The sequence below is a fragment of the Callithrix jacchus genome, chromosome 2 (genome assembly GCF_049354715.1).
Source record: "Callithrix jacchus isolate 240 chromosome 2, calJac240_pri, whole genome shotgun sequence".
NCBI lineage: Eukaryota > Metazoa > Chordata > Mammalia > Primates > Cebidae > Callithrix > Callithrix jacchus.
The window spans coordinates 75,665,809-75,683,406 of NC_133503.1; the positions used below are offsets into that span (position 1 = coordinate 75,665,809).

A 17,598-nucleotide genomic window follows, 5' to 3' on the forward strand; every position below is an offset into this window, starting at 1 on the left:
ATTCAGCCGCAGCCGCCCGGGCGGAGCGCGTCCCGCAGCCAGCTGGTCCCCGTCGCGGCCCCTGCGCTGGTCCCCGCCCGCCCGCCCGGTGCGGAGCTCGCCATGGCGGCCACCGACCTGGAGCGCTTCTCGGTGAGAGCCTCGCTGGGCCGCGGCGCGCGCGGGAGGCGCGGGGCGCAGGAGGGGCCGCCCTGCAGCTGGCGGGGGGCGCGAGGCGGGCTGTCAGTGCCCCTCTGCCGGGCCTCGACGCCTGGTCAGCTCGAGAACTCCGGCGCGGACTCTTAGCCGCGCTTCCTGGGGGTCCCGGAGCGTCGAGCGGCCTGCCTTGCGGGGCGGCTAGCCGGGGTCCGCTCCTGGGGCGCAGGCAAAGCAAACCCCTTTCGCGGGAAGGAGCGAAGACCCGCCTGGCTCCGGGCAGGTGCGAAGACGGGGTGCGCCTCCTCCACGGGGCCGCAGGGAAGGGTCTGGGACACTCCCGACTCCCATCGCCAAGGGTGTTTCTTTCTGCACACTTGGGGAGATTCCTAGTCACGCAGGTGCTGCGGGATAGGTACAGCGGGGGAGGATGGAGCCCCAGGGATCCGAGGGAGTCCCTCAGATGAACTCAGGGCAGTTGCGGACTTGAGTCCTGAAGACCCTGGGCCTGCTTTTCCTTCCTCCCCCGCCCCGCTCCGCCCCCGATTCCCGCGCCGGAATCCTGGATGCGACTCCAGGCAGGTCAGGCCTCAGTGTTCGGGTCTGCGGCAGCCATTCCCCAGGAGCTGGAGGTATTCCTGACTCAGCCCAGTGGGCGTTTATTTAGGCTCCAGTCCAGGTCCTCAGAAGGTTGACGTCCTTGTGGTCCCTGCAGGGGTCTCACTGGGCCGGAGCCTGCCGATAGCCAACTTATTAAGGTTTTCATAATTCACTCGCGGGAGGGAGGCCTTTGGGGGGTTGTGCCTGGACGTCCCCTGCTGTCTAAGGCTGGATCTGGGTGTGTCTGGGAGGCTAGGCTGTGACAGTGAAGGAAGCTGTGTCCTCTTGCCAGCATGTGAGGCCCTGGTCGGCTGGAACGGGGAGGAGGGGGAAAAGGGGAGGAGGAGGAGGGAAGCCCAGGGCTGTTGGAGGGAGGGGGGAATTCTGAATATGTGAACGATAACGAATTGGTTCTGGGGCTAAATAAGGGAGCCAGGACTTATGTAATTAATGCTATAAATACTGTCATCCGAATTTATATATGTAAATTTTTCCTTTAATCTGAAAATACATTTCTTCGTCTACGTTGGAAATGTGCATGACTAAAGTAGGAGCTCTTGGTTTCATAATTTCTAGACTGGGGTATTTTATTCCCATTGGGGAGGGGGGCTGTATGTTGGTTAAGTAAGTTTAAATACATGAGGAACAGATTCAGAGGCTGGGCTACTCAGAGATTCACTTAGCCTCGTGTTATAAATTGGAATTTATGTTCTGAAGGAGGGTAGCACCTGAATCCTAGCAGACCTGTTGATTAGCTGGAGGCCAAGAGACCCGCGAGTGCCTGGGTGTCTGCATGTGTGTCTGTATGCATTTTCTGTGCCCAGCTGACTGGAAAGTTATGTCTGGGTCTTGTCTGTGGCCAGAGGTTTAACAGTTGATCTTGCAGGTGGGAGAGGTATGTAGAGAAACCAGAATCAGAAAGCCTGATAGGAATCCTAGACACTCCTTGTTGACCATGTGACCTTAGGCAGGTTATTTAACCCCTTGGTGCTCTCGTGTGTAGAATGGGATAGAAATATTACCTCTATCATAGAGGTATTGTGAGGATTCAACAAGAGAATCCAGAGGTGGTACTTAGAGCTGTGTCTGGCACATGGGAAGGACACAATAAATAATATATGCTACTTATTGTCCACGTGGATGTGAGGACTGGCCCCCTATGTAAGAAGGCAGCAGAGGATGTATTTGCCCTGTTCATGGCACTCTCTGTAGGGCTTCCATCCCTGATCGTCCAGAGATGGTCCTCAGAGGGTTAGCTGAGAGGCCAGGCTGTGGGTTGGACAGGCCTTCCCCTGGGCTCCTGTGTTTGCTCTCGGACCATTCCTGTGAGGAGTTTGGGTACTGGCTGCAGGGTAGCCAGGGCACTGAGAGGGAACTGACTCAGGCAAGGGCGTAGAGCCTGAGTGCAGGGCCTTGGTTGCTGTGCCAGCTTCAGCTGGAGGGATGGACACCTTCCATACCCTCTGCACTTTGGGCTGTCAGCCTCCTGGGAGGACTTGGGTAGGGTTGGATTTGGGTGGAGACCTTAGGTGGAGTTTGGCCTGAATTTAAGTCTGGACTCCATTCACCCCTCCTGGCTTGTCATCTTGGGAAAATCATTTCTGCCTTTATCTTGCTGTGAAATGGGCACAGCCACACTGATTCCTCAAAGAGTTTGTAGAGGGTTAATTGCAGTCCATGGCATATTTGGAAATATGCTGAGGTGCTTCGCAAGCCCCAGGATGTGATGGAGTTGTGTCAAGTCTACGCCGTCCCTCTGGCCAGCTCAGAGGTCAGACTAGTACTGTAGGGCCTGAGAATTGTCCTGACCTGGAGCTTAGACGGCATACAGAGTTGTACTTTGAGATGGATGTGTGCCGGGTTCCCATGTCCTCACATAGCATGGTGTACACCCCACAGGCCAACAGCCTTGGGCATCTTGACCGGGCCCTGTTCCACCCTAGATCAGCAGTGGGGTGAGGGTGGGCATTCCCTGTGTGTGCGTGGGTGGAGCAGCCCTCTGGGGTGGGTCTGTTGCCTTTTGCCCTCCTTGGACAGCCAGACTCCTGTCCGTTCTTACTCCCTCCCCCGCAACTGGAATCTTGACTCTAGGGCTCAGCCCTTCCTTCCCCAGGGCTGGCTCCGGTGTTTCTCCTGCCAGAATCTCACAGGTTCAGACCCTGTGGTGAGAGACCCTTTGGGTCCTGGGGAAGGTGAAGCTGAGGGGGAGAAGAAGAAGCGTGCAGCACGCAGCCTCACACTGGCTTTCTTCCCAGCCAGTCACTTACCCCCATCTCTGCTTTATCCCCAGCACCATCTGTCACTTCTGTTGTCACCCCCGTAATCTTGATACTTCCCCAAGAAGCGGGCTGTCCAGGGAGTACCTAGTCTCTCCTGAAGCAGGAATTGAGAGCCCTCACCCAAGTGGGGCTTAAGGTCTCTGTCAGAGTGGCATCTCCCCATCTTGTATAAATAGCCAGTAACCTCCTTGCTTAGCCATGCCAAAGAGAAATGGAGCTGAGCAAGAAACACCTGTGCAGCTCTCAGGGCACATGTGAGCACCACCTGCAGAGCTGAAGCTCGGCCCTCTCCCCCGGGAGGTGAGTCTGCCTGCCCTCCCTCCCTCTTGGGAATCATAACATACTTTCGTGCCCACCTTAGGAAGGTCTGCTTGGGGTCTTGATTGCAGTGCATCAGAGCTGCAGGGCTGCTACGAAGGTATTGGTCATCCCAGGGAGCATGCACACTAGGAACAGAGAGGATGGCAAGAAGGAGACTGAGCACAGGGCCAAGGAGGAGGGAGACTGGATGGAGGCTGGGAACCCAGGGTTTGACTTTTGTCAAAAACCTTGGATGACAGGGAGGGCAGTGGGCTTTGTGCGCATTGTCTTGTTGATGCCAACAGCCCGAGGTTGGGTGAGGATGCAGACTTTGGTCATTGGCCAGTAAAGTTGGGGGGAACAAGATCCAAACTCTAACACCATAGTACCCAAACTCCAACCCCTGAGATGACAGCGAGGGTGGAGCCCTCGGATGGGCTAGGTGGAAGCATATATTATATTTGGGGCAGTAACTACCATAAATGTCTCTGTGGCTCAAGTCCAGCTACCGGAAGCGAGCAGCTGCAGGATGATAGAGCAAAGGGCCTGAGGGCCAGTTGGCCTCTGTGTGTCCCTTGCAGCCTCCCCAGCCTTCCTGCCTCTGTGCTGCCAGCTTGGGTCTCATGATCCCCAGGCATGGCTCCCAAGGCAAAAGCTTTGCCACACAACCAGATGCAGAACTATACATGCAGGATGGAGACACATCTGCTTGGGGAAGAGACACCCTCCCAAGGTCTCCATGCCCTCATGGTAGAGCTGGGGCGCTCTGCTGGCTTCTTTTGGAGACGTCTGAACCTTCAGAGCTCCTTTAAGAACTGGGGCTGGGAAGAGGCAGTGGAGGACAGGGCAGGGGGCATCTTGGCTCTGCGTGCAGTTGCCCTACATGTTCTTGGGGCAAATTAGATATTCTCCTCAGGACACATGGCTTTCAGGTGTTCCCTATCCTAGAGGCCAAGTTAAAGGGACAGAATCAGCAGAGGAAGGTACAGGGGTCCATGTCAGCTGGCGGGTGGCTGGCTGTTTTCTGAGAGGCCTCCAGGGCTTGGACTGCCTGAGGCCTGAGGTTCAGGAGGGACTGTGGGTATGGTCCCAAGTCCACTTGCCAGACCTGGCTTTTGGGACTGGGTACAAACTAATGTTGCACTGGTGTTGGAATGAATGGGACAAGCAACAGAGAAGTATAGTGGCGCTGCCCCCATGCCTCTGCTGACCAGTGTTGGTGCCCGTGCATTCCTCTACTCCTTTCCAGCACTGGCATCCATCTTGGGGTTGGAGGGAAGGCGGGGCACCTTTGCTGCCCACATTCTTCCTCCAAGGGTTTCATTTGCTGGTGAAACAGAGGCTGCCTCCTCCTGCCAGTGATATCCAGACCACTCATGGTTTTCCCTGTTACAAGGCAGTGGTGACTGCCACTGGAGTCCCTGAGCTAAGTGAGAAAATATGAATGCCTGGAGTTCTAGTACCTTCTGCAGCCTAGTGTGCCTTCCCCATCTGCTCTGTGGTTGATGCCAACAGCCCAAGGTTGGGAGTGGGATGGACCACTCCCTCTCAGGAAGCACAATAAAGGCCAAGAATGTGTCTGTCCTAGGACTGGGGGTTGGGGTGGCGAGCATTGGCCCAGCTACCAGTAACTGTGCTTTTAGCTTCCTGGAAATCAGATTTTGATGGGAAAAGTATGAAACACACTATCCCAAATTAATAAGCTGCAGCCTGGCTTGCTGTGTGCAGAAAGGGAAGACAGTGCCTCTTCGTGAGACAGAGAAGCAGAGACAATAGAGTATTGGGGTCAGGGGATGGCTTTGCTCCCAAAGTTCTCCCAGGATGGGTGGAGCAGGACTGGCCTTGTAAGGATGATTGGCAGCCCACCTGCTCTCTCCCTCTTACCTTGACTGCTATCATGTTGGCACCATCGAGGGTGATCCTTGCTTGAATCTTCTCCCAAGTTTTCTGTTCCCACTGTAGGAGAAATATGCTTTGGCTCCCAGGTGTCCTCTTGATTTAGGACAGGTATATCCTGCCTCTATTCTTCTCTCCTGGCCCAGGGTAGCAGCATTCCACCCCCACACTCCCATATATGTCTCCTTGGTTATTTCCCGTAACCTCTGACCTGGACTTAGAGGCTTGCTGTGGAATCCTGGGAGCAGAGCCTAAGCCTTTCCTGGGAAAATTCCTAGGATTCCTCTCAGGCTCAAGGACAATTGTGCTTATGACCGCGACCATGGGTTCTGGCTAAAGGCCTCTGCTCTAGCTATTTAAGACCCAGGCTGCTGGGAGCAGCTAGAGCCAGGGCTAGCATAGTTTGTGCCAGGAACATGGCACAAACTCCCAGTGGTGCATTGACTCCTGGATTCATTGCTCAGTTACTTAATAGGGCCACCCCCAGGGCTGGAGCTTCCCTGGGGAGTGGGCTTCCTGTCTGCCTGACTGGATGCACAGGTGAGTGGGTGCTAGGCATGGAGCCCAGAGGAAAAAAAGCATCCAAAGTCCAAGGCACTGGAGAACTCTGGAAGGCCTGGGGTTTGGGGGTTGCTCTTTGTCCATTATTCAGGAGCCAGTCCACCTATGGTGGGGTATCCTTTCTACTCCCATCGCAACAACCAGCCTAGTTTGGGAGTTTGGATCACAGAAGTCTTTATTCACCCACGGCTTCCCTGGCTCTGTTGGTTTAGACATTCAGCAGATTTCCAGTTCTTTCTGGATGAAAAACCTGTTTTCATTTGTGGGCAGCCATGAGATGCAGTTTCTTCCCAGATCCCACCTTGTTTCTTGGTAAAAGGGGCAGCTCCTCCTCTTGGCTGCTCTAGGAGGCTCAGACAGAGCATTTCCTGATCAGGAAAAGGGCGTCCTAGTTATCCACTGGGCTACATAACAAAATGTTGTTCTCCACTTTGTCCTGGACGGCCGGGCATGGAGGCACACAGCCGGCCTGAGCAGTTATTATTTTGGTTGTTGTCTTTGATGTGCCAAAGAAATGATGACAGCCTGGGCCTGGCTCAGGAGCCAAAAGCTTGTTAGTGATTAGAGAAGGGATAATGGCCTCATGGAGTTTCTCATTGCATGTGTAGAGCTCAGAGCTGCCAACTCTCTATCCTGGGACTTTGAAGACATTTAGAACCTCCACCCTTGTGTGAGCACCTCAGGGAGCTGGGTGTGTGGAATGAGCCAGAGGCTTTGGGTCTACCCCTTTCCAGGTTCCAAGAAGTTGTCCCGTCCGAAGGCTCCTCCCCACAGAGCAGTCTGCCACAGGGCTTCTTGACTTGAGAATGGAGCCTGGCTGCATGGTCCTTCCAGCTCACTCTCCCAACAGAGCTGGCTTGCAGACCGGCAGCCTTTGGCCCACACCAGCCCCCTGACATGTTGTATTGGGCCCCCATGGTATTCTGAGTTTGGTTGTCAGTCTTTAAACATTACAGAATTTCACATGAAAGTATAGATTTCTGGGCTGGGCTCACATCTGTAATCCCAGCACTTTGGGAGGCTGAGGTGGGTGGATCACCTGAGGTCGGGAGTTCAAGACCAGCCTGGCCAACATGGTGAAATCCCGTCTCTACTAAAAATACAAAAATCAGCCAGGCCTGGTGGCTGCATGCCTGTAATCCCAGCCAATGGGGAGTCTGAGGCATGAAAATCACTTGAACCTGGGAGGTAGAGGTTGCAGTGAGCTAAGATCATACCACTCCAGCCTGGGCGATGGAGCCAGACTCTGTCTTGTGTGTGTGTGTATATATATGTGTGTATATATATATATGTGTGTATATATATGTGTATATATATATATGTGTGTGTGTGTGTGTATATATATACATATATATATATATATATATATATATATATAGAGAGAGAGAGAGAGAGAGAGAGAGAGAGATTTGAGTTCTCTTTAAAAATGAGAAGATTTGGCAACACTAGATCTGCGTTCCCACAGTTTGCTGGAGTTGTGGAACTGCGGCCACCATGGATTGAGCAATAAGCATGGCTCTGCAGTTCCCTGTCATTCCCACCTCTCCCCAGGACTCCCCACGCTTGGTGGAGTCAGTGGCTCTCTTTCATCCAGCAGGCAGGGAGTGATGTGACTAGAAGCGTGGGCTTCACAGTCATGTCTCCATTCAGATCCTGGCTTCACTCTTCTGAGCAGTATGGTCTTGGGCAAATTACACACTCTCTTGATGCCTCTGTTGCCTCATCTGGACAATGGGGAGGCTACTACAGCCTATTTCATAAGGCTGATGTATAGACTAAATGAGATTAAATCTGAGTGTGCATAGTAAGCGTGCAATACATGTCAGCTGTGTCTGTTGTCACCGTTGTTACTACTGTGCTGCTCCCCTTCACCCATATATGTTACTTGCCTGGCTTCTAAAGGCATTTGAATTTAGACTCTTCCCTCTGAGGTTAAGGATCTGATGTCCTCAGTTTTCATTGGCAGCCATCCCAGTTCCTGGCACACAGCAGATGTGTCCAGTGAGTGTGTGTTGAGTGACTGAAGGAACGAGTTGGGAGCCTGCTAAGAACAGGGGAGGTAGTGTAGTAGAGTGGTTTGGGACAAGAGCTTGGTCTGCTCTCAAATACCTGCTCTGCTCTGGTTAGTTCCCTAGCTTCTGTGTGCTTCAGTTTCCTCCCCTGTAAAATGGGGATCATCATGGATTCTTCCGTCCACAGTGAAAAAAGGACTAAGTAAGAGCCTCGGTATAAATCACTTGGCTTAGTTCATGCATGGTGGTTCTCAGTGAGGTGTTGGTATCATCTCAGATGTACATTCCTTCCTTTGGTTGTGAACACTGAGATGTTTTACCTTCCACACTGTCCCTCCTTTCCTGGCTCTCTTCGCTTTCTCCCTCTTCCTTTGCATCCAGAGTTTTGCTTTGGATCCTATAGCACGGAAGATGTTTCAGTTGCAAGTAATAGATAATACCACTCAACTAGCCCAGCAATAAAGAGGATATGGCCAGGGGCAAGGGGAAAAGCCCAGAGATAGGGCAGACACTGGCTCGCTCTCTTCTCTGTGATTTTTTTGGCTCTGCCATCCTGTGAGTGGACTGCAGCCTTAGGCTAGCTCTGTTAATAGTCAAAAGATGGTCATAAAGGCTCAACTTGCATCACTTGCCTGTACCTGCACCAATCATGGGATCATGCTGATTGGCTCCCACCCCGGGGAATTGGAGCTGTGGTCTTACCTACCAAATTGCAGGGCTGGTAGCCACTGAGAGAGCTGACTCTATTTCTGAGTCATGGTAGCTGAGATGTGGAGGAGGTGCTTCAAAAGCTGCTGGTTCCTTCTAGGTCTAACCACACTCAGGTTGGTAGAGATACCTGGGGCAGGCACCCTGGAGCAAGTTAGATCACATGTCAGTGCCAAATCTATGGTCAGGGAGTTGGCATTAGTGAGAGTCACCCCTTGGTAAAGCCGGGAGGTCAGATCAGTCTCCTGGGACCAGGTAACAACACTCTTCATCAGGGCCATGGTCATTCTTCTGTGTGTGTACATGTATGTGTGCATGCACGCTTCATAGACTCAGAACCCTGATTGGTCCCTGGGGCTCCTGAACAGACATTGCCCCAGATGTATGGCCCCTGCAATAACAGAGTGTAGCCTGGGCAACTACTTCAGGATGATGACCTCCTTGTACCCCACACTTTCACAGAGATAGCTGAGCTGTGTGAGGGGAGGCCACTCTGCCGTTGCTGTGTGTGGATAGGTGGGTTTATGGGAGACCTGCCCCCACCACTCCTAGTACTAAACTTAGCCTCTGGAAGCTAGAACTGTAAGAAAGGAGGAAAACAGGAAAGGAATGGCCTCTGCTTCTCAGTAAGTGCTCTGCAGCTGTGTGTGTGTATGTGTGTGTGTGTGTGTGTGTGTGTGTGGTTTCCAGACACAGCTGACTTGGTGGGTTTTGGCGGCAGACTACAGGATGTTGGATTGCATCCTGATTGTGTCACCCCTAGGAAGAAGAGGATGAATAAACACATAACCTTCTTTGCAAGCACAGCATGCCTTAAATTTTGGAGATTTTCGGTCTTGCATGATAATAAAAAAGCTCTAGACTGACTGTTGTGTCCTTCCTTTGATCCTCAAGCTACCATAAGCAGGTGGAATAGAGACTCAATAATGAAGCCCTGTATAAGGTGGGGAGGTACCCCAATGCCATAGCAGTTGAAGGCTGTGTTCAGTAACTTATAAATGGTAGCGTTGTCCAGCATGTCGGGCATAGTCATGGGAGGGAGGGAGGGAAGAAATGAAAACCTGACCTCCCCAACCTGCAGTCAACATAGAGAAGCTTATAGAATAGGTGGAAAATCAAGATGCATTAAAAAAGGATAAGCAATAGTACTAGGAAACAGGATCGCTGCTGGGTGAGGGGTCTGGAATGTAAGTGCTTGGGGACTGGATGAGAGCAGGTGCCAAGGAAAAGGTAGAGTAAGCTGTAGACCCCAGGGGAGGGACAGAGTTTGAAAGGGAGCTAAGAGTTACCAGCTGGTCTGGAACCAGGCCAGTGAGGAAGGCCTGGAATGCCACACTAAGGGGTTTGGACCTAACCCAGCACCTCCTAGGATTCATTAACTGCTTTTTATGTGGGCACCAATGAGACGAAGCTGCCTTTGGGACCTCCTTTTCCAATGATGTCTGCAGCCCTAAAGAGACCTGGGCTTGAGTGGGGAGATTGGGACATGATGCTTTGGGGCTGGGTGATGGGGAGAAAGGGTTAGCTATAAGAACAGAGACTCCATTGAGAGAGCTGTGGGAGAGAGCAGGTTTAGGGGTAGCCCTGACTTGTTTGAGGGGATGGTACAACTGCCCAGAGGGGCCACCTGGGGTCTAGGTTGCCAGCACCCGCACTTGGGAGTCATGATGCAAGGCTGCTGTGGGACATCAATCATGGAGAAGAGAAGGTTGGGTTTGAGTGCCTGCCAGGGTTCTCTGCTTGGGAGGGAAGGATGGCCAGAGGGTTTCAGGCCAAGGCAGTGGGCTGCAGCGCAGGTCAGCTGCTCAGGTGCTGAGGAGACGCCTCTGTGGGGCAGGAGCCAAAGCCCCCCATCTGGTCCTCACCCTGTACCTGTATCCACATGTGACAAGGACTCCCACTGGACCTTTCTCCTGGGCTGTCCTTAGCTGGACCTGCTTCCTCTCCCCTCAGCTATGGGCAGAAGAGACTGAATCTGTTGCCCTTTCCTCTCCTTCCTTTTTCTAGCTGTCTCAGGGCAGGGGGCTCAGCAATGGAGGAGGCGTGTCTCTGCACAACATGGAGCTGTCTAAGGTCTGCCCTCCAGAGGGACTGAGCCTGGGAACCTTCTCTGGGGTAGCATTTTTACCCCATTCCAGGGAGTCAGAGAAACCAGCCACACAAGTTGGAATGTGACCATGACCTGCTTCGGGTCCTCAAGGTTTCTTTTTAGAGAGTGGTGGGTCAGCTCTGGTGGCCTCAGCTCACTCGGGGCCTGCCGCCCAGCTCTCTGCTAAGCCCAGGCCTCCACATTCTCACCCAGAACTTTCAGTCTAGACAACCAGGGTTGAGATGGGGTGGGAGGGTGGCAGGAGCTGGGGGTCTCTAGAGAATACCACTGAGGCAGAAGGGAGAAGGCCTCAGAGCCTCGATCCCTTTGGAACCCACTCCTGAGCCCCAGTGGGGGATTGTCTGAGTGAGGGCCAGCTCCTTGCATGAGCCCTTGCATGAGTCCCACACATGGGTATGTGAGGAGCAGCAGTGAACGTGGAGGACCATGAGCCCAGCTCATGGAGGAGGCGCCCCTGAGGGAGCACACATATGAGGGGTCGGACCACACCTGCCCCTGCTTGAGTCATGCCTCAGCAGGAGGGGCTGGGATGGCTGGGCAGGGGCAGCATTCTCCCTCTCCTTAGAGCTGGCTGCAGGAACAATCACTCTCCAGTCTGGGCCTCTGGGACCATTTGGGGCCTCCTCCTCAGTAGTAAAACAGGTGGGCCCTTAGGGGTTGCTGCCACAGCCCCTGGGACCACTTGTGCCAGGAGAGATGGAGCCCTCAGCCCAGGTATCCCTGGCCATCCCAAGTGGAGCAGAGCCACAGAGTGGAAGGGCCTTTCCCCCGGGCCATTGGGCTCCCTCTGGGGAAACTTGGCCTGCAGTTGGTGTTCAGGGTGTGTCTGAGATTTGTTGAGAATTCAGACAAGGGACGGGCTGTTTCGCTGTTTTAACTCAGATTTAGCACCCACCCCCGCAACCTTGACCTTTCTTCCCCGCTGGGCTCATGCCTTGCTTTATTTCTCTCTTGGCAGAATGCAGAGGCAGAGCCCCGGAGCCTCTCCCTGGGCGGCCATGTGGGCTTTGACAGCCTCCCTGACCAGCTGGTCAGCAAGTCGGTCACTCAGGGCTTCAGCTTCAACATACTCTGTGTGGGTGAGTGTCAGGGCCTGGCCTCAGACAGAGGGTGGGTGAGAACTTCCTAGAAGGGGGGGTGCTTCTAGCCCCTTGTTGAGCTGGAAGGGGCCTTCCCAGCAGAGTGAAACTTTGGGGGTGTCAGGATGAGGATTTGGTTGGTGTCTCTGCCAGAGTCAAGGATAGAGTTGGAGCCAGGGCCTGACACAGCGTTGTCATGAAGAGTAAACCGGATCAGGCACGTGAAAGTGCTTTGTAAACTGGGGTGTTTATCACAGAGATCCAGGTTCATTTATTCATTTGTTCATTTAAAGAAAACATGTACTCATTTACTGCTTCCTACCATGTGTCAAGGACATTATGGTAAACAGCTTTGTCCCTCATCACCATATCCTGTGGTAAGTGCTCCAGCACGCATATGAACAAATACAGCCCCGGGCAGAGAGGCTTCTCCCAGAAGGGCACAAAGTGTTGTGCTGATCCCTCTGCAGGTGCGCTTCAGCAAGCAACCTATCCTAAGTTCCCCCTGCTAAAACTGCGTAGATCTGGTGGCGCCCAGGGTGCCTGGGTTGAGCCACTGGTAGCTTCAGACCCTGGTTCTCCTGGCCCCATGACCACCCTGGGCCTGGGAGGGGTGGCGTGTAGAGCAGGTTATGTGTGAGGTGACTGAGTCTACAGTGGTGTCTACGCAGCTGCCTGGCTCTGCCTCTTCCCTGCTCCCTGAGGACACACATCACACATCCCACACAGCCATGTCTTCTGTCCAAGTCCACCTTTTGGCTTTTTCTTTCACACGTTATTTCTGAGGCTACAGGAAAAGATAGTTCTTGGGGAGTGGGGCTGAAGAGAGATGGGGTGGATGGCCTGCCTCTTTCTTTGGTCTGGGGGCCGTGGATGCCTGAGACCTGCTGGGCCTAGCCCCCATCCAAGGCCAGCCTCGGTTCCAGCCTGTGCCCCCTCCGCTTCTTCCCCTTCTGTCCCCACCCGCCAGGGGAGACCGGCATTGGCAAATCCACACTGATGAACACGCTCTTCAACACAACCTTCGAGACTGAGGAAGCCAGTCACCATGAGGCGTGTGTGCGCCTGCGGCCCCAGACCTATGACCTCCAGGAGAGCAATGTGCAGCTCAAGCTGACCATTGTGGACGCCGTGGGCTTCGGGGATCAGATCAATAAGGATGAGAGGCAAGAGGCGGGAAGGGCGGCCCCACCGAGCCTCCTCCCACCCCACCCACCCTGGCCCCCATACCAGTAGCCCAGCCTGCACACTGCAGGGGGCCAGGGAGGGCCTCTTGGGGAAAATCTGAGGCTCTGTGGTCACCAGCTGACCAGTTACTCCTTTAGGTGTCTGGAGAAGGGGTCAGCTGCCTGCACCTAGTCAGAGATCCTCAGGCAGAAGCTGTTTGTTCCCCGAGAGAAAAGGCAGGGGTATAGCCTGGCTTGGCCCTGAACCCTGAGCCCTCCAAGCCCCAAGCCCCCAATCTCAGCTGCCAGCCTCCTGGGTGATGGAGCTGTCTGTAGTTACAGGCCTATTGTTGACTACATCGATGCGCAGTTTGAAAACTATCTCCAGGAGGAGCTGAAGATCCGCCGCTCGCTTTTCGACTACCATGACACGAGGATCCACGTTTGCCTCTACTTTATCACGCCCACGGGGCACTCCCTGAAGTCCCTGGATCTGGTGACCATGAAGAAACTAGACAGCAAGGTATCCCTTTCCCCGTCCGGTTCCACAGGCTCCACAGTCTCTCCTGGGATGTGATGTGGTGGCTGCCTCATGCCTGTCCACTGTGGTCCTCAGGGACCTGGTCAGGGACTTGAGGGCGGACCCCCATTGGCTCTATTTTCTCTCCCTCTTGCCTCTGTCCCTCCTGCTCCAGTGGCTCCCATTGCTCTGGGCTCTTTCTCCAGAGTCCTGTGCCCTGGGTCTGGCCCTGAGCCCCTTGTAGCTGAATCATTCTCTTTCTCGGCCTTGCTGGCCCCTCCCCCTCCTGATAGTGTTTCTTTCCTCTCCCTCTTGCCCCAGGGAACCTCCCTTCCCATCTCAACCTCTTCTCTGCTCATTTTCTGTCTCTCAATTCCTAATTTCTAGCTCCTCCCTTCACTTCCCCCCTCCCTCCCTGACATAAAAGTCTTTTGCTTCCTTCTGAGCCCATTAGGGAGAGGAGAGTTAAGGCCCAGAATTGGGATGTGAATGAGGAGTAGGTCCTGTTAAGGGCAGAGAAGGGAGCAGGTTTATGGGAAGGTCAGGAAGGGCTGTGCATCTTGAAGGGCATGTGGCTGCACAGCCCCTTGTCAGCTTTCACATGACTGCCTTCCTATCTCGGGAGTTAGTTTTTATTGTGAAAAATGGGATAGCCTGGACCTGGGAGATTTTGAGGTCTTCTTATGGCTACTGCTGCTGGGTCCTTCTATCTGCTTAGTAGGGAGCATAGCCCCCTACCACTCCTTCTGTCAGGCCCCAGGCCAATTAGGACCTTCAGAGCATTCTGGGTCAAAGCTGGATATGTCTGGGGGACCAATTTTGGGGCTGGATGGTCATTTGGGAGAACCAGGGCTGTAAGAAGCACTGCAGCCAATTGTTAAAACGCATCAGAATGGCTGGGTTTGCACCATGACTGCCTGTGGGAGTAGTTCCATCCCTCTGGCCTCCTGCCCTCCCCCACCACCCCCCCGCCCAGCCCAGGGGTATGACTTGGGCATGGGTATCCATATCCTGGGCATGGCATGGGAACCATTGCTCAAAATAGCCAACCAGCCTGCTGTCCCCTCCCCTGAACCTGGCAGGTGAACATTATTCCCATCATCGCCAAGGCTGACACCATCTCCAAGAGTGAACTCCACAAGTTCAAGATCAAGATCATGGGCGAGCTGGTCAGCAACGGGGTCCAGATCTACCAGTTTCCCACGGATGACGAGGCTGTTGCAGAGATTAACGCAGTCATGAATGTGAGCGTTGGGCGAGGGCCTCAGGGCCCTGGGGCCAGAGGGTGAGGAGCCGGCACAGATCTGACACAGCCCCAGGAGACTCTTGTTCCCCAGGATTCCAGCCTTAGCTTCTCCAGGACAGAAGGGTGGGCATCTGGAGCTGGCCAGTCTTACATTTATGGGCAGGGGACAGGAGGAATCTGATACTGGGCCTACACTGGGGACCCTAGGTTTGGGTGTCACAAGATCGAGACTCAGGGAGGAGCCTGGAAACTGAAGGAGTTGAGCAGGTTTAAGGGTTTGGGAACCTAGAAGGGAGCCTGGCTCATAGCTTCTTTTAGGGAGCTCTGATGGGTCCTGGGAAGCCCAAGGGCTGAAAGAACAGCCTGGAAAGTCAAGAGGACCAGGGAGGGGGTTGAGGGTTCAGCCCACTCCCCTGTTTGGAGTTCTGGGACATTTCTCCAGAAAAGAGCCAGGAAGTAAGCAGCTGGCCCTGGAGCCTTTGTTCAGGTCTGGCAGCCCCTCCCTAGGACCCAGGGGCAGGGAGGGAGAGTCTGCCATTACCCTGTGTCAGCTCAGGGCTCATGCATACCTGGGCCCCTTTCCAGGCACACCTGCCCTTTGCCGTGGTGGGCAGCACCGAGGAGGTGAAGGTGGGGAACAAACTGGTCCGAGCACGGCAGTACCCTTGGGGAGTGGTGCAGGGTGAGTGTGGAGGGGAAGTGCATCCCCAGCTGGGGGTAGAACTGAGTCCCCTGGCCTGCCCTGCTGCCTGTTTCCTCCCTGTGCCCACCTGCGTGCCCACCCTGACTCTGGAGTCTGCCCACCTGCATGCCTGCCTGATGCCCCACGGGCCGTCTGCTTTCAGTGGAGAATGAGAATCACTGCGACTTCGTGAAGCTGCGGGAGATGTTGATCCGGGTGAACATGGAGGACCTCCGTGAGCAGACCCACAGCCGGCACTATGAGCTGTACCGGCGCTGCAAGTTGGAGGAGATGGGCTTTCAGGACAGCGATGGTGACAGTCAGCCCTTCAGGTGACAGCCTAAGCCAGAGTTAGCTTGTCTTCACAGCTGTGGCCAGACACGCCACACTGGCATCTGTCCCCTGGGGGACCCCAGCATCCGCTTACCCTTCGTGCCCATGTGATTCTCCTTCTCTGCCTCTGCCCTACCCCATTCTTCCACAGTCCCATCTTTGCCTCTCTTCTCTGGGTCTCCACAGCCTACAAGAGACATATGAGGCCAAGAGGAAGGAGTTCCTGAGTGAGCTGCAGAGGAAGGAGGAAGAGATGAGGCAGATGTTTGTCAACAAAGTGAAGGAGACAGAGCTGGAGCTGAAGGAGAAGGAAAGGGAGGTATGTGCCAGGCTGGGGGCTGGGGTGGGGGAGCTGAGGGAGGGCAGGCCCAGCTGAAGGTAGGGGTGAGGGTGCTTTCCCAGCCCAGGCTCAAGCCCTCCTCTTCTTGCTCCCCTCATCTTCTGCCCCCTTTCTGCTGCCAGCTTCATGAGAAGTTTGAGCACCTGAAGCGGGTCCACCAGGAGGAGAAGCGCAAGGTGGAGGAAAAGCGCCGCGAGCTGGAGGAGGAGACCAATGCCTTCAACCGCCGGAAGGCCGCGGTGGAGGCCCTGCAGTCGCAGGCCTTGCACGCCACCTCGCAGCAGCCCCTGAGGAAGGACAAGGACAAGAAGAAGTAGGTGGCAGGCTGCCCCTGCGCTGGCTCCTCTTGCTCCTGTGGGCTTTTGCTTCCATTCTTGTTCCTCACCTCCCTCCTCGCTCTCCTGCTCGCCCTCTCTTGCCCCTTGCCTCTTTTGTTCATCAGCAGCTCTCCCCCCAGCTTTCTTGCTCACCTTTTTCTTTCGCTAGTGATCCAGTATCTTGGGGTCTGGATTGCTCTTACACTCAGGCACTCTCACTCGCACAGGCGATCTCGTGCTCCCCGTCCCTCTCCCTTCTCCCTTTTTTTCTCCTCCTCTTCCTCCTCCTTCCCCTTTCTGGCTCACCCATTTGCTCTCCTGCAGCCCCCTTGGCAGCTGTGGCCCTGCTGCAGTGTGGTGAAGGCAGGGCCCCACGGGCGAGGAGCAGCCTGAAGAGGGTGCAGCTGCAGGGCTCTAGGAATGCTGGGAATGGTCTTTCAGGCCAGGGGAGGGACAGGACCTGGGAATGTCAGCATTTCCAGCCAGATTCCAAAAGCCATGGTGGTTTCTGCTTGGACAGTTGTGGTACATCCCTCCTCAGTCTGTGGGACAGTGTTGTGTGATCTGTATTGGCTGGCAGGTGGCGACAGAGAACTGTGGGCACTTGCGCCAGTAAACACCAGCCTCCTGGACACTGTGATCACTGCACAGCTGTTCTGAAGGGCCTGCAGGGCTGAAAGGAGGAAAGCAGCTTTCCAGGGGGCTCTGTGTGTTCTTTTGGGGAGAGGGGCTGCCCTTCAAGTAGAGGCTAGAGTTGTTCCTGCAAAGTAGTGAGAGGAGAGAAAGACTGGATGGCAGGGAGGCCCTTCCCAGCACCAGGAGTGCAGTCAGTGGAGTGGCCAGGTGGGGACAACTCTGAGGCGCTTCTCCCTGGTGATCTTCATAGCCTGTTTCCACACCCCTAGCTGGAGTTCAGATGTCCTGGCTGCTGGGGCTCTCCCTTGCCCACCCACCTCATTCACAGCCATGCCACGTCACACTGTAGGGATCCTGTCCATCCCTGTTTCTCCCTGCCCCAGGCTATCTTGGGTACCATCCTTCTCTTGCCAACCTAGGAACTAAGCAGGTGAATCCATCCTGGCCCTCATTCTTGGGATCCATTTCCTCCTGGGATATTTGGGGATGTGTATGCCCAGGCCCTTCCTTCCTTGGTGGCAGTGGGGCTTAGCCATTAGGGCCATGAGTGCATAGTTAGCTGTGGCCCTGGGCTGTGGCTTCTGGTGTTAACCATGCCCCCACCACACCCCTAATATGGCATTTCCTAACCACATGTGCACACACACTGTCTTTCTCTCCTGCCCCATCACATACACA

The 17,598-nt window shown here is 54.6% G+C and overlaps 1 protein-coding gene across 33 annotated transcripts in view; it reads left to right on the forward strand.

Moving 5' to 3' along the window:
* Positions 1–17,598, forward strand: part of SEPTIN8 (septin 8) — a 26,804-nt gene continuing 9,206 nt past the window's right edge. For 4 of the 33 annotated variants that reach the window (XM_035290859.3, XM_078364849.1, XM_035290867.3 and 1 more), the window contains exons 1-10: positions 1–132; positions 10,499–10,564; positions 11,560–11,680; positions 12,651–12,846; positions 13,183–13,369; positions 14,449–14,610; positions 15,198–15,294; positions 15,458–15,626; positions 15,814–15,946; positions 16,090–16,280. In XM_035290859.3, coding sequence (XP_035146750.1) covers positions 103–132; positions 10,499–10,564; positions 11,560–11,680; positions 12,651–12,846; positions 13,183–13,369; positions 14,449–14,610; positions 15,198–15,294; positions 15,458–15,626; positions 15,814–15,946; positions 16,090–16,280 — 1,352 coding nt within the window. In that variant the 5' untranslated portion in view covers positions 1–102. Of the gene's footprint in view, positions 419–508; positions 768–10,498; positions 10,565–11,559; positions 11,681–12,650; positions 12,847–13,182; positions 13,370–14,448; positions 14,611–15,197; positions 15,295–15,457; positions 15,627–15,813; positions 15,947–16,089; positions 16,281–17,598 lie in introns of those variants that run through there. The other 29 variants (XM_035290860.3, XM_078364850.1, XM_035290869.3 and 26 more) reach the window with 9 other exon arrangements.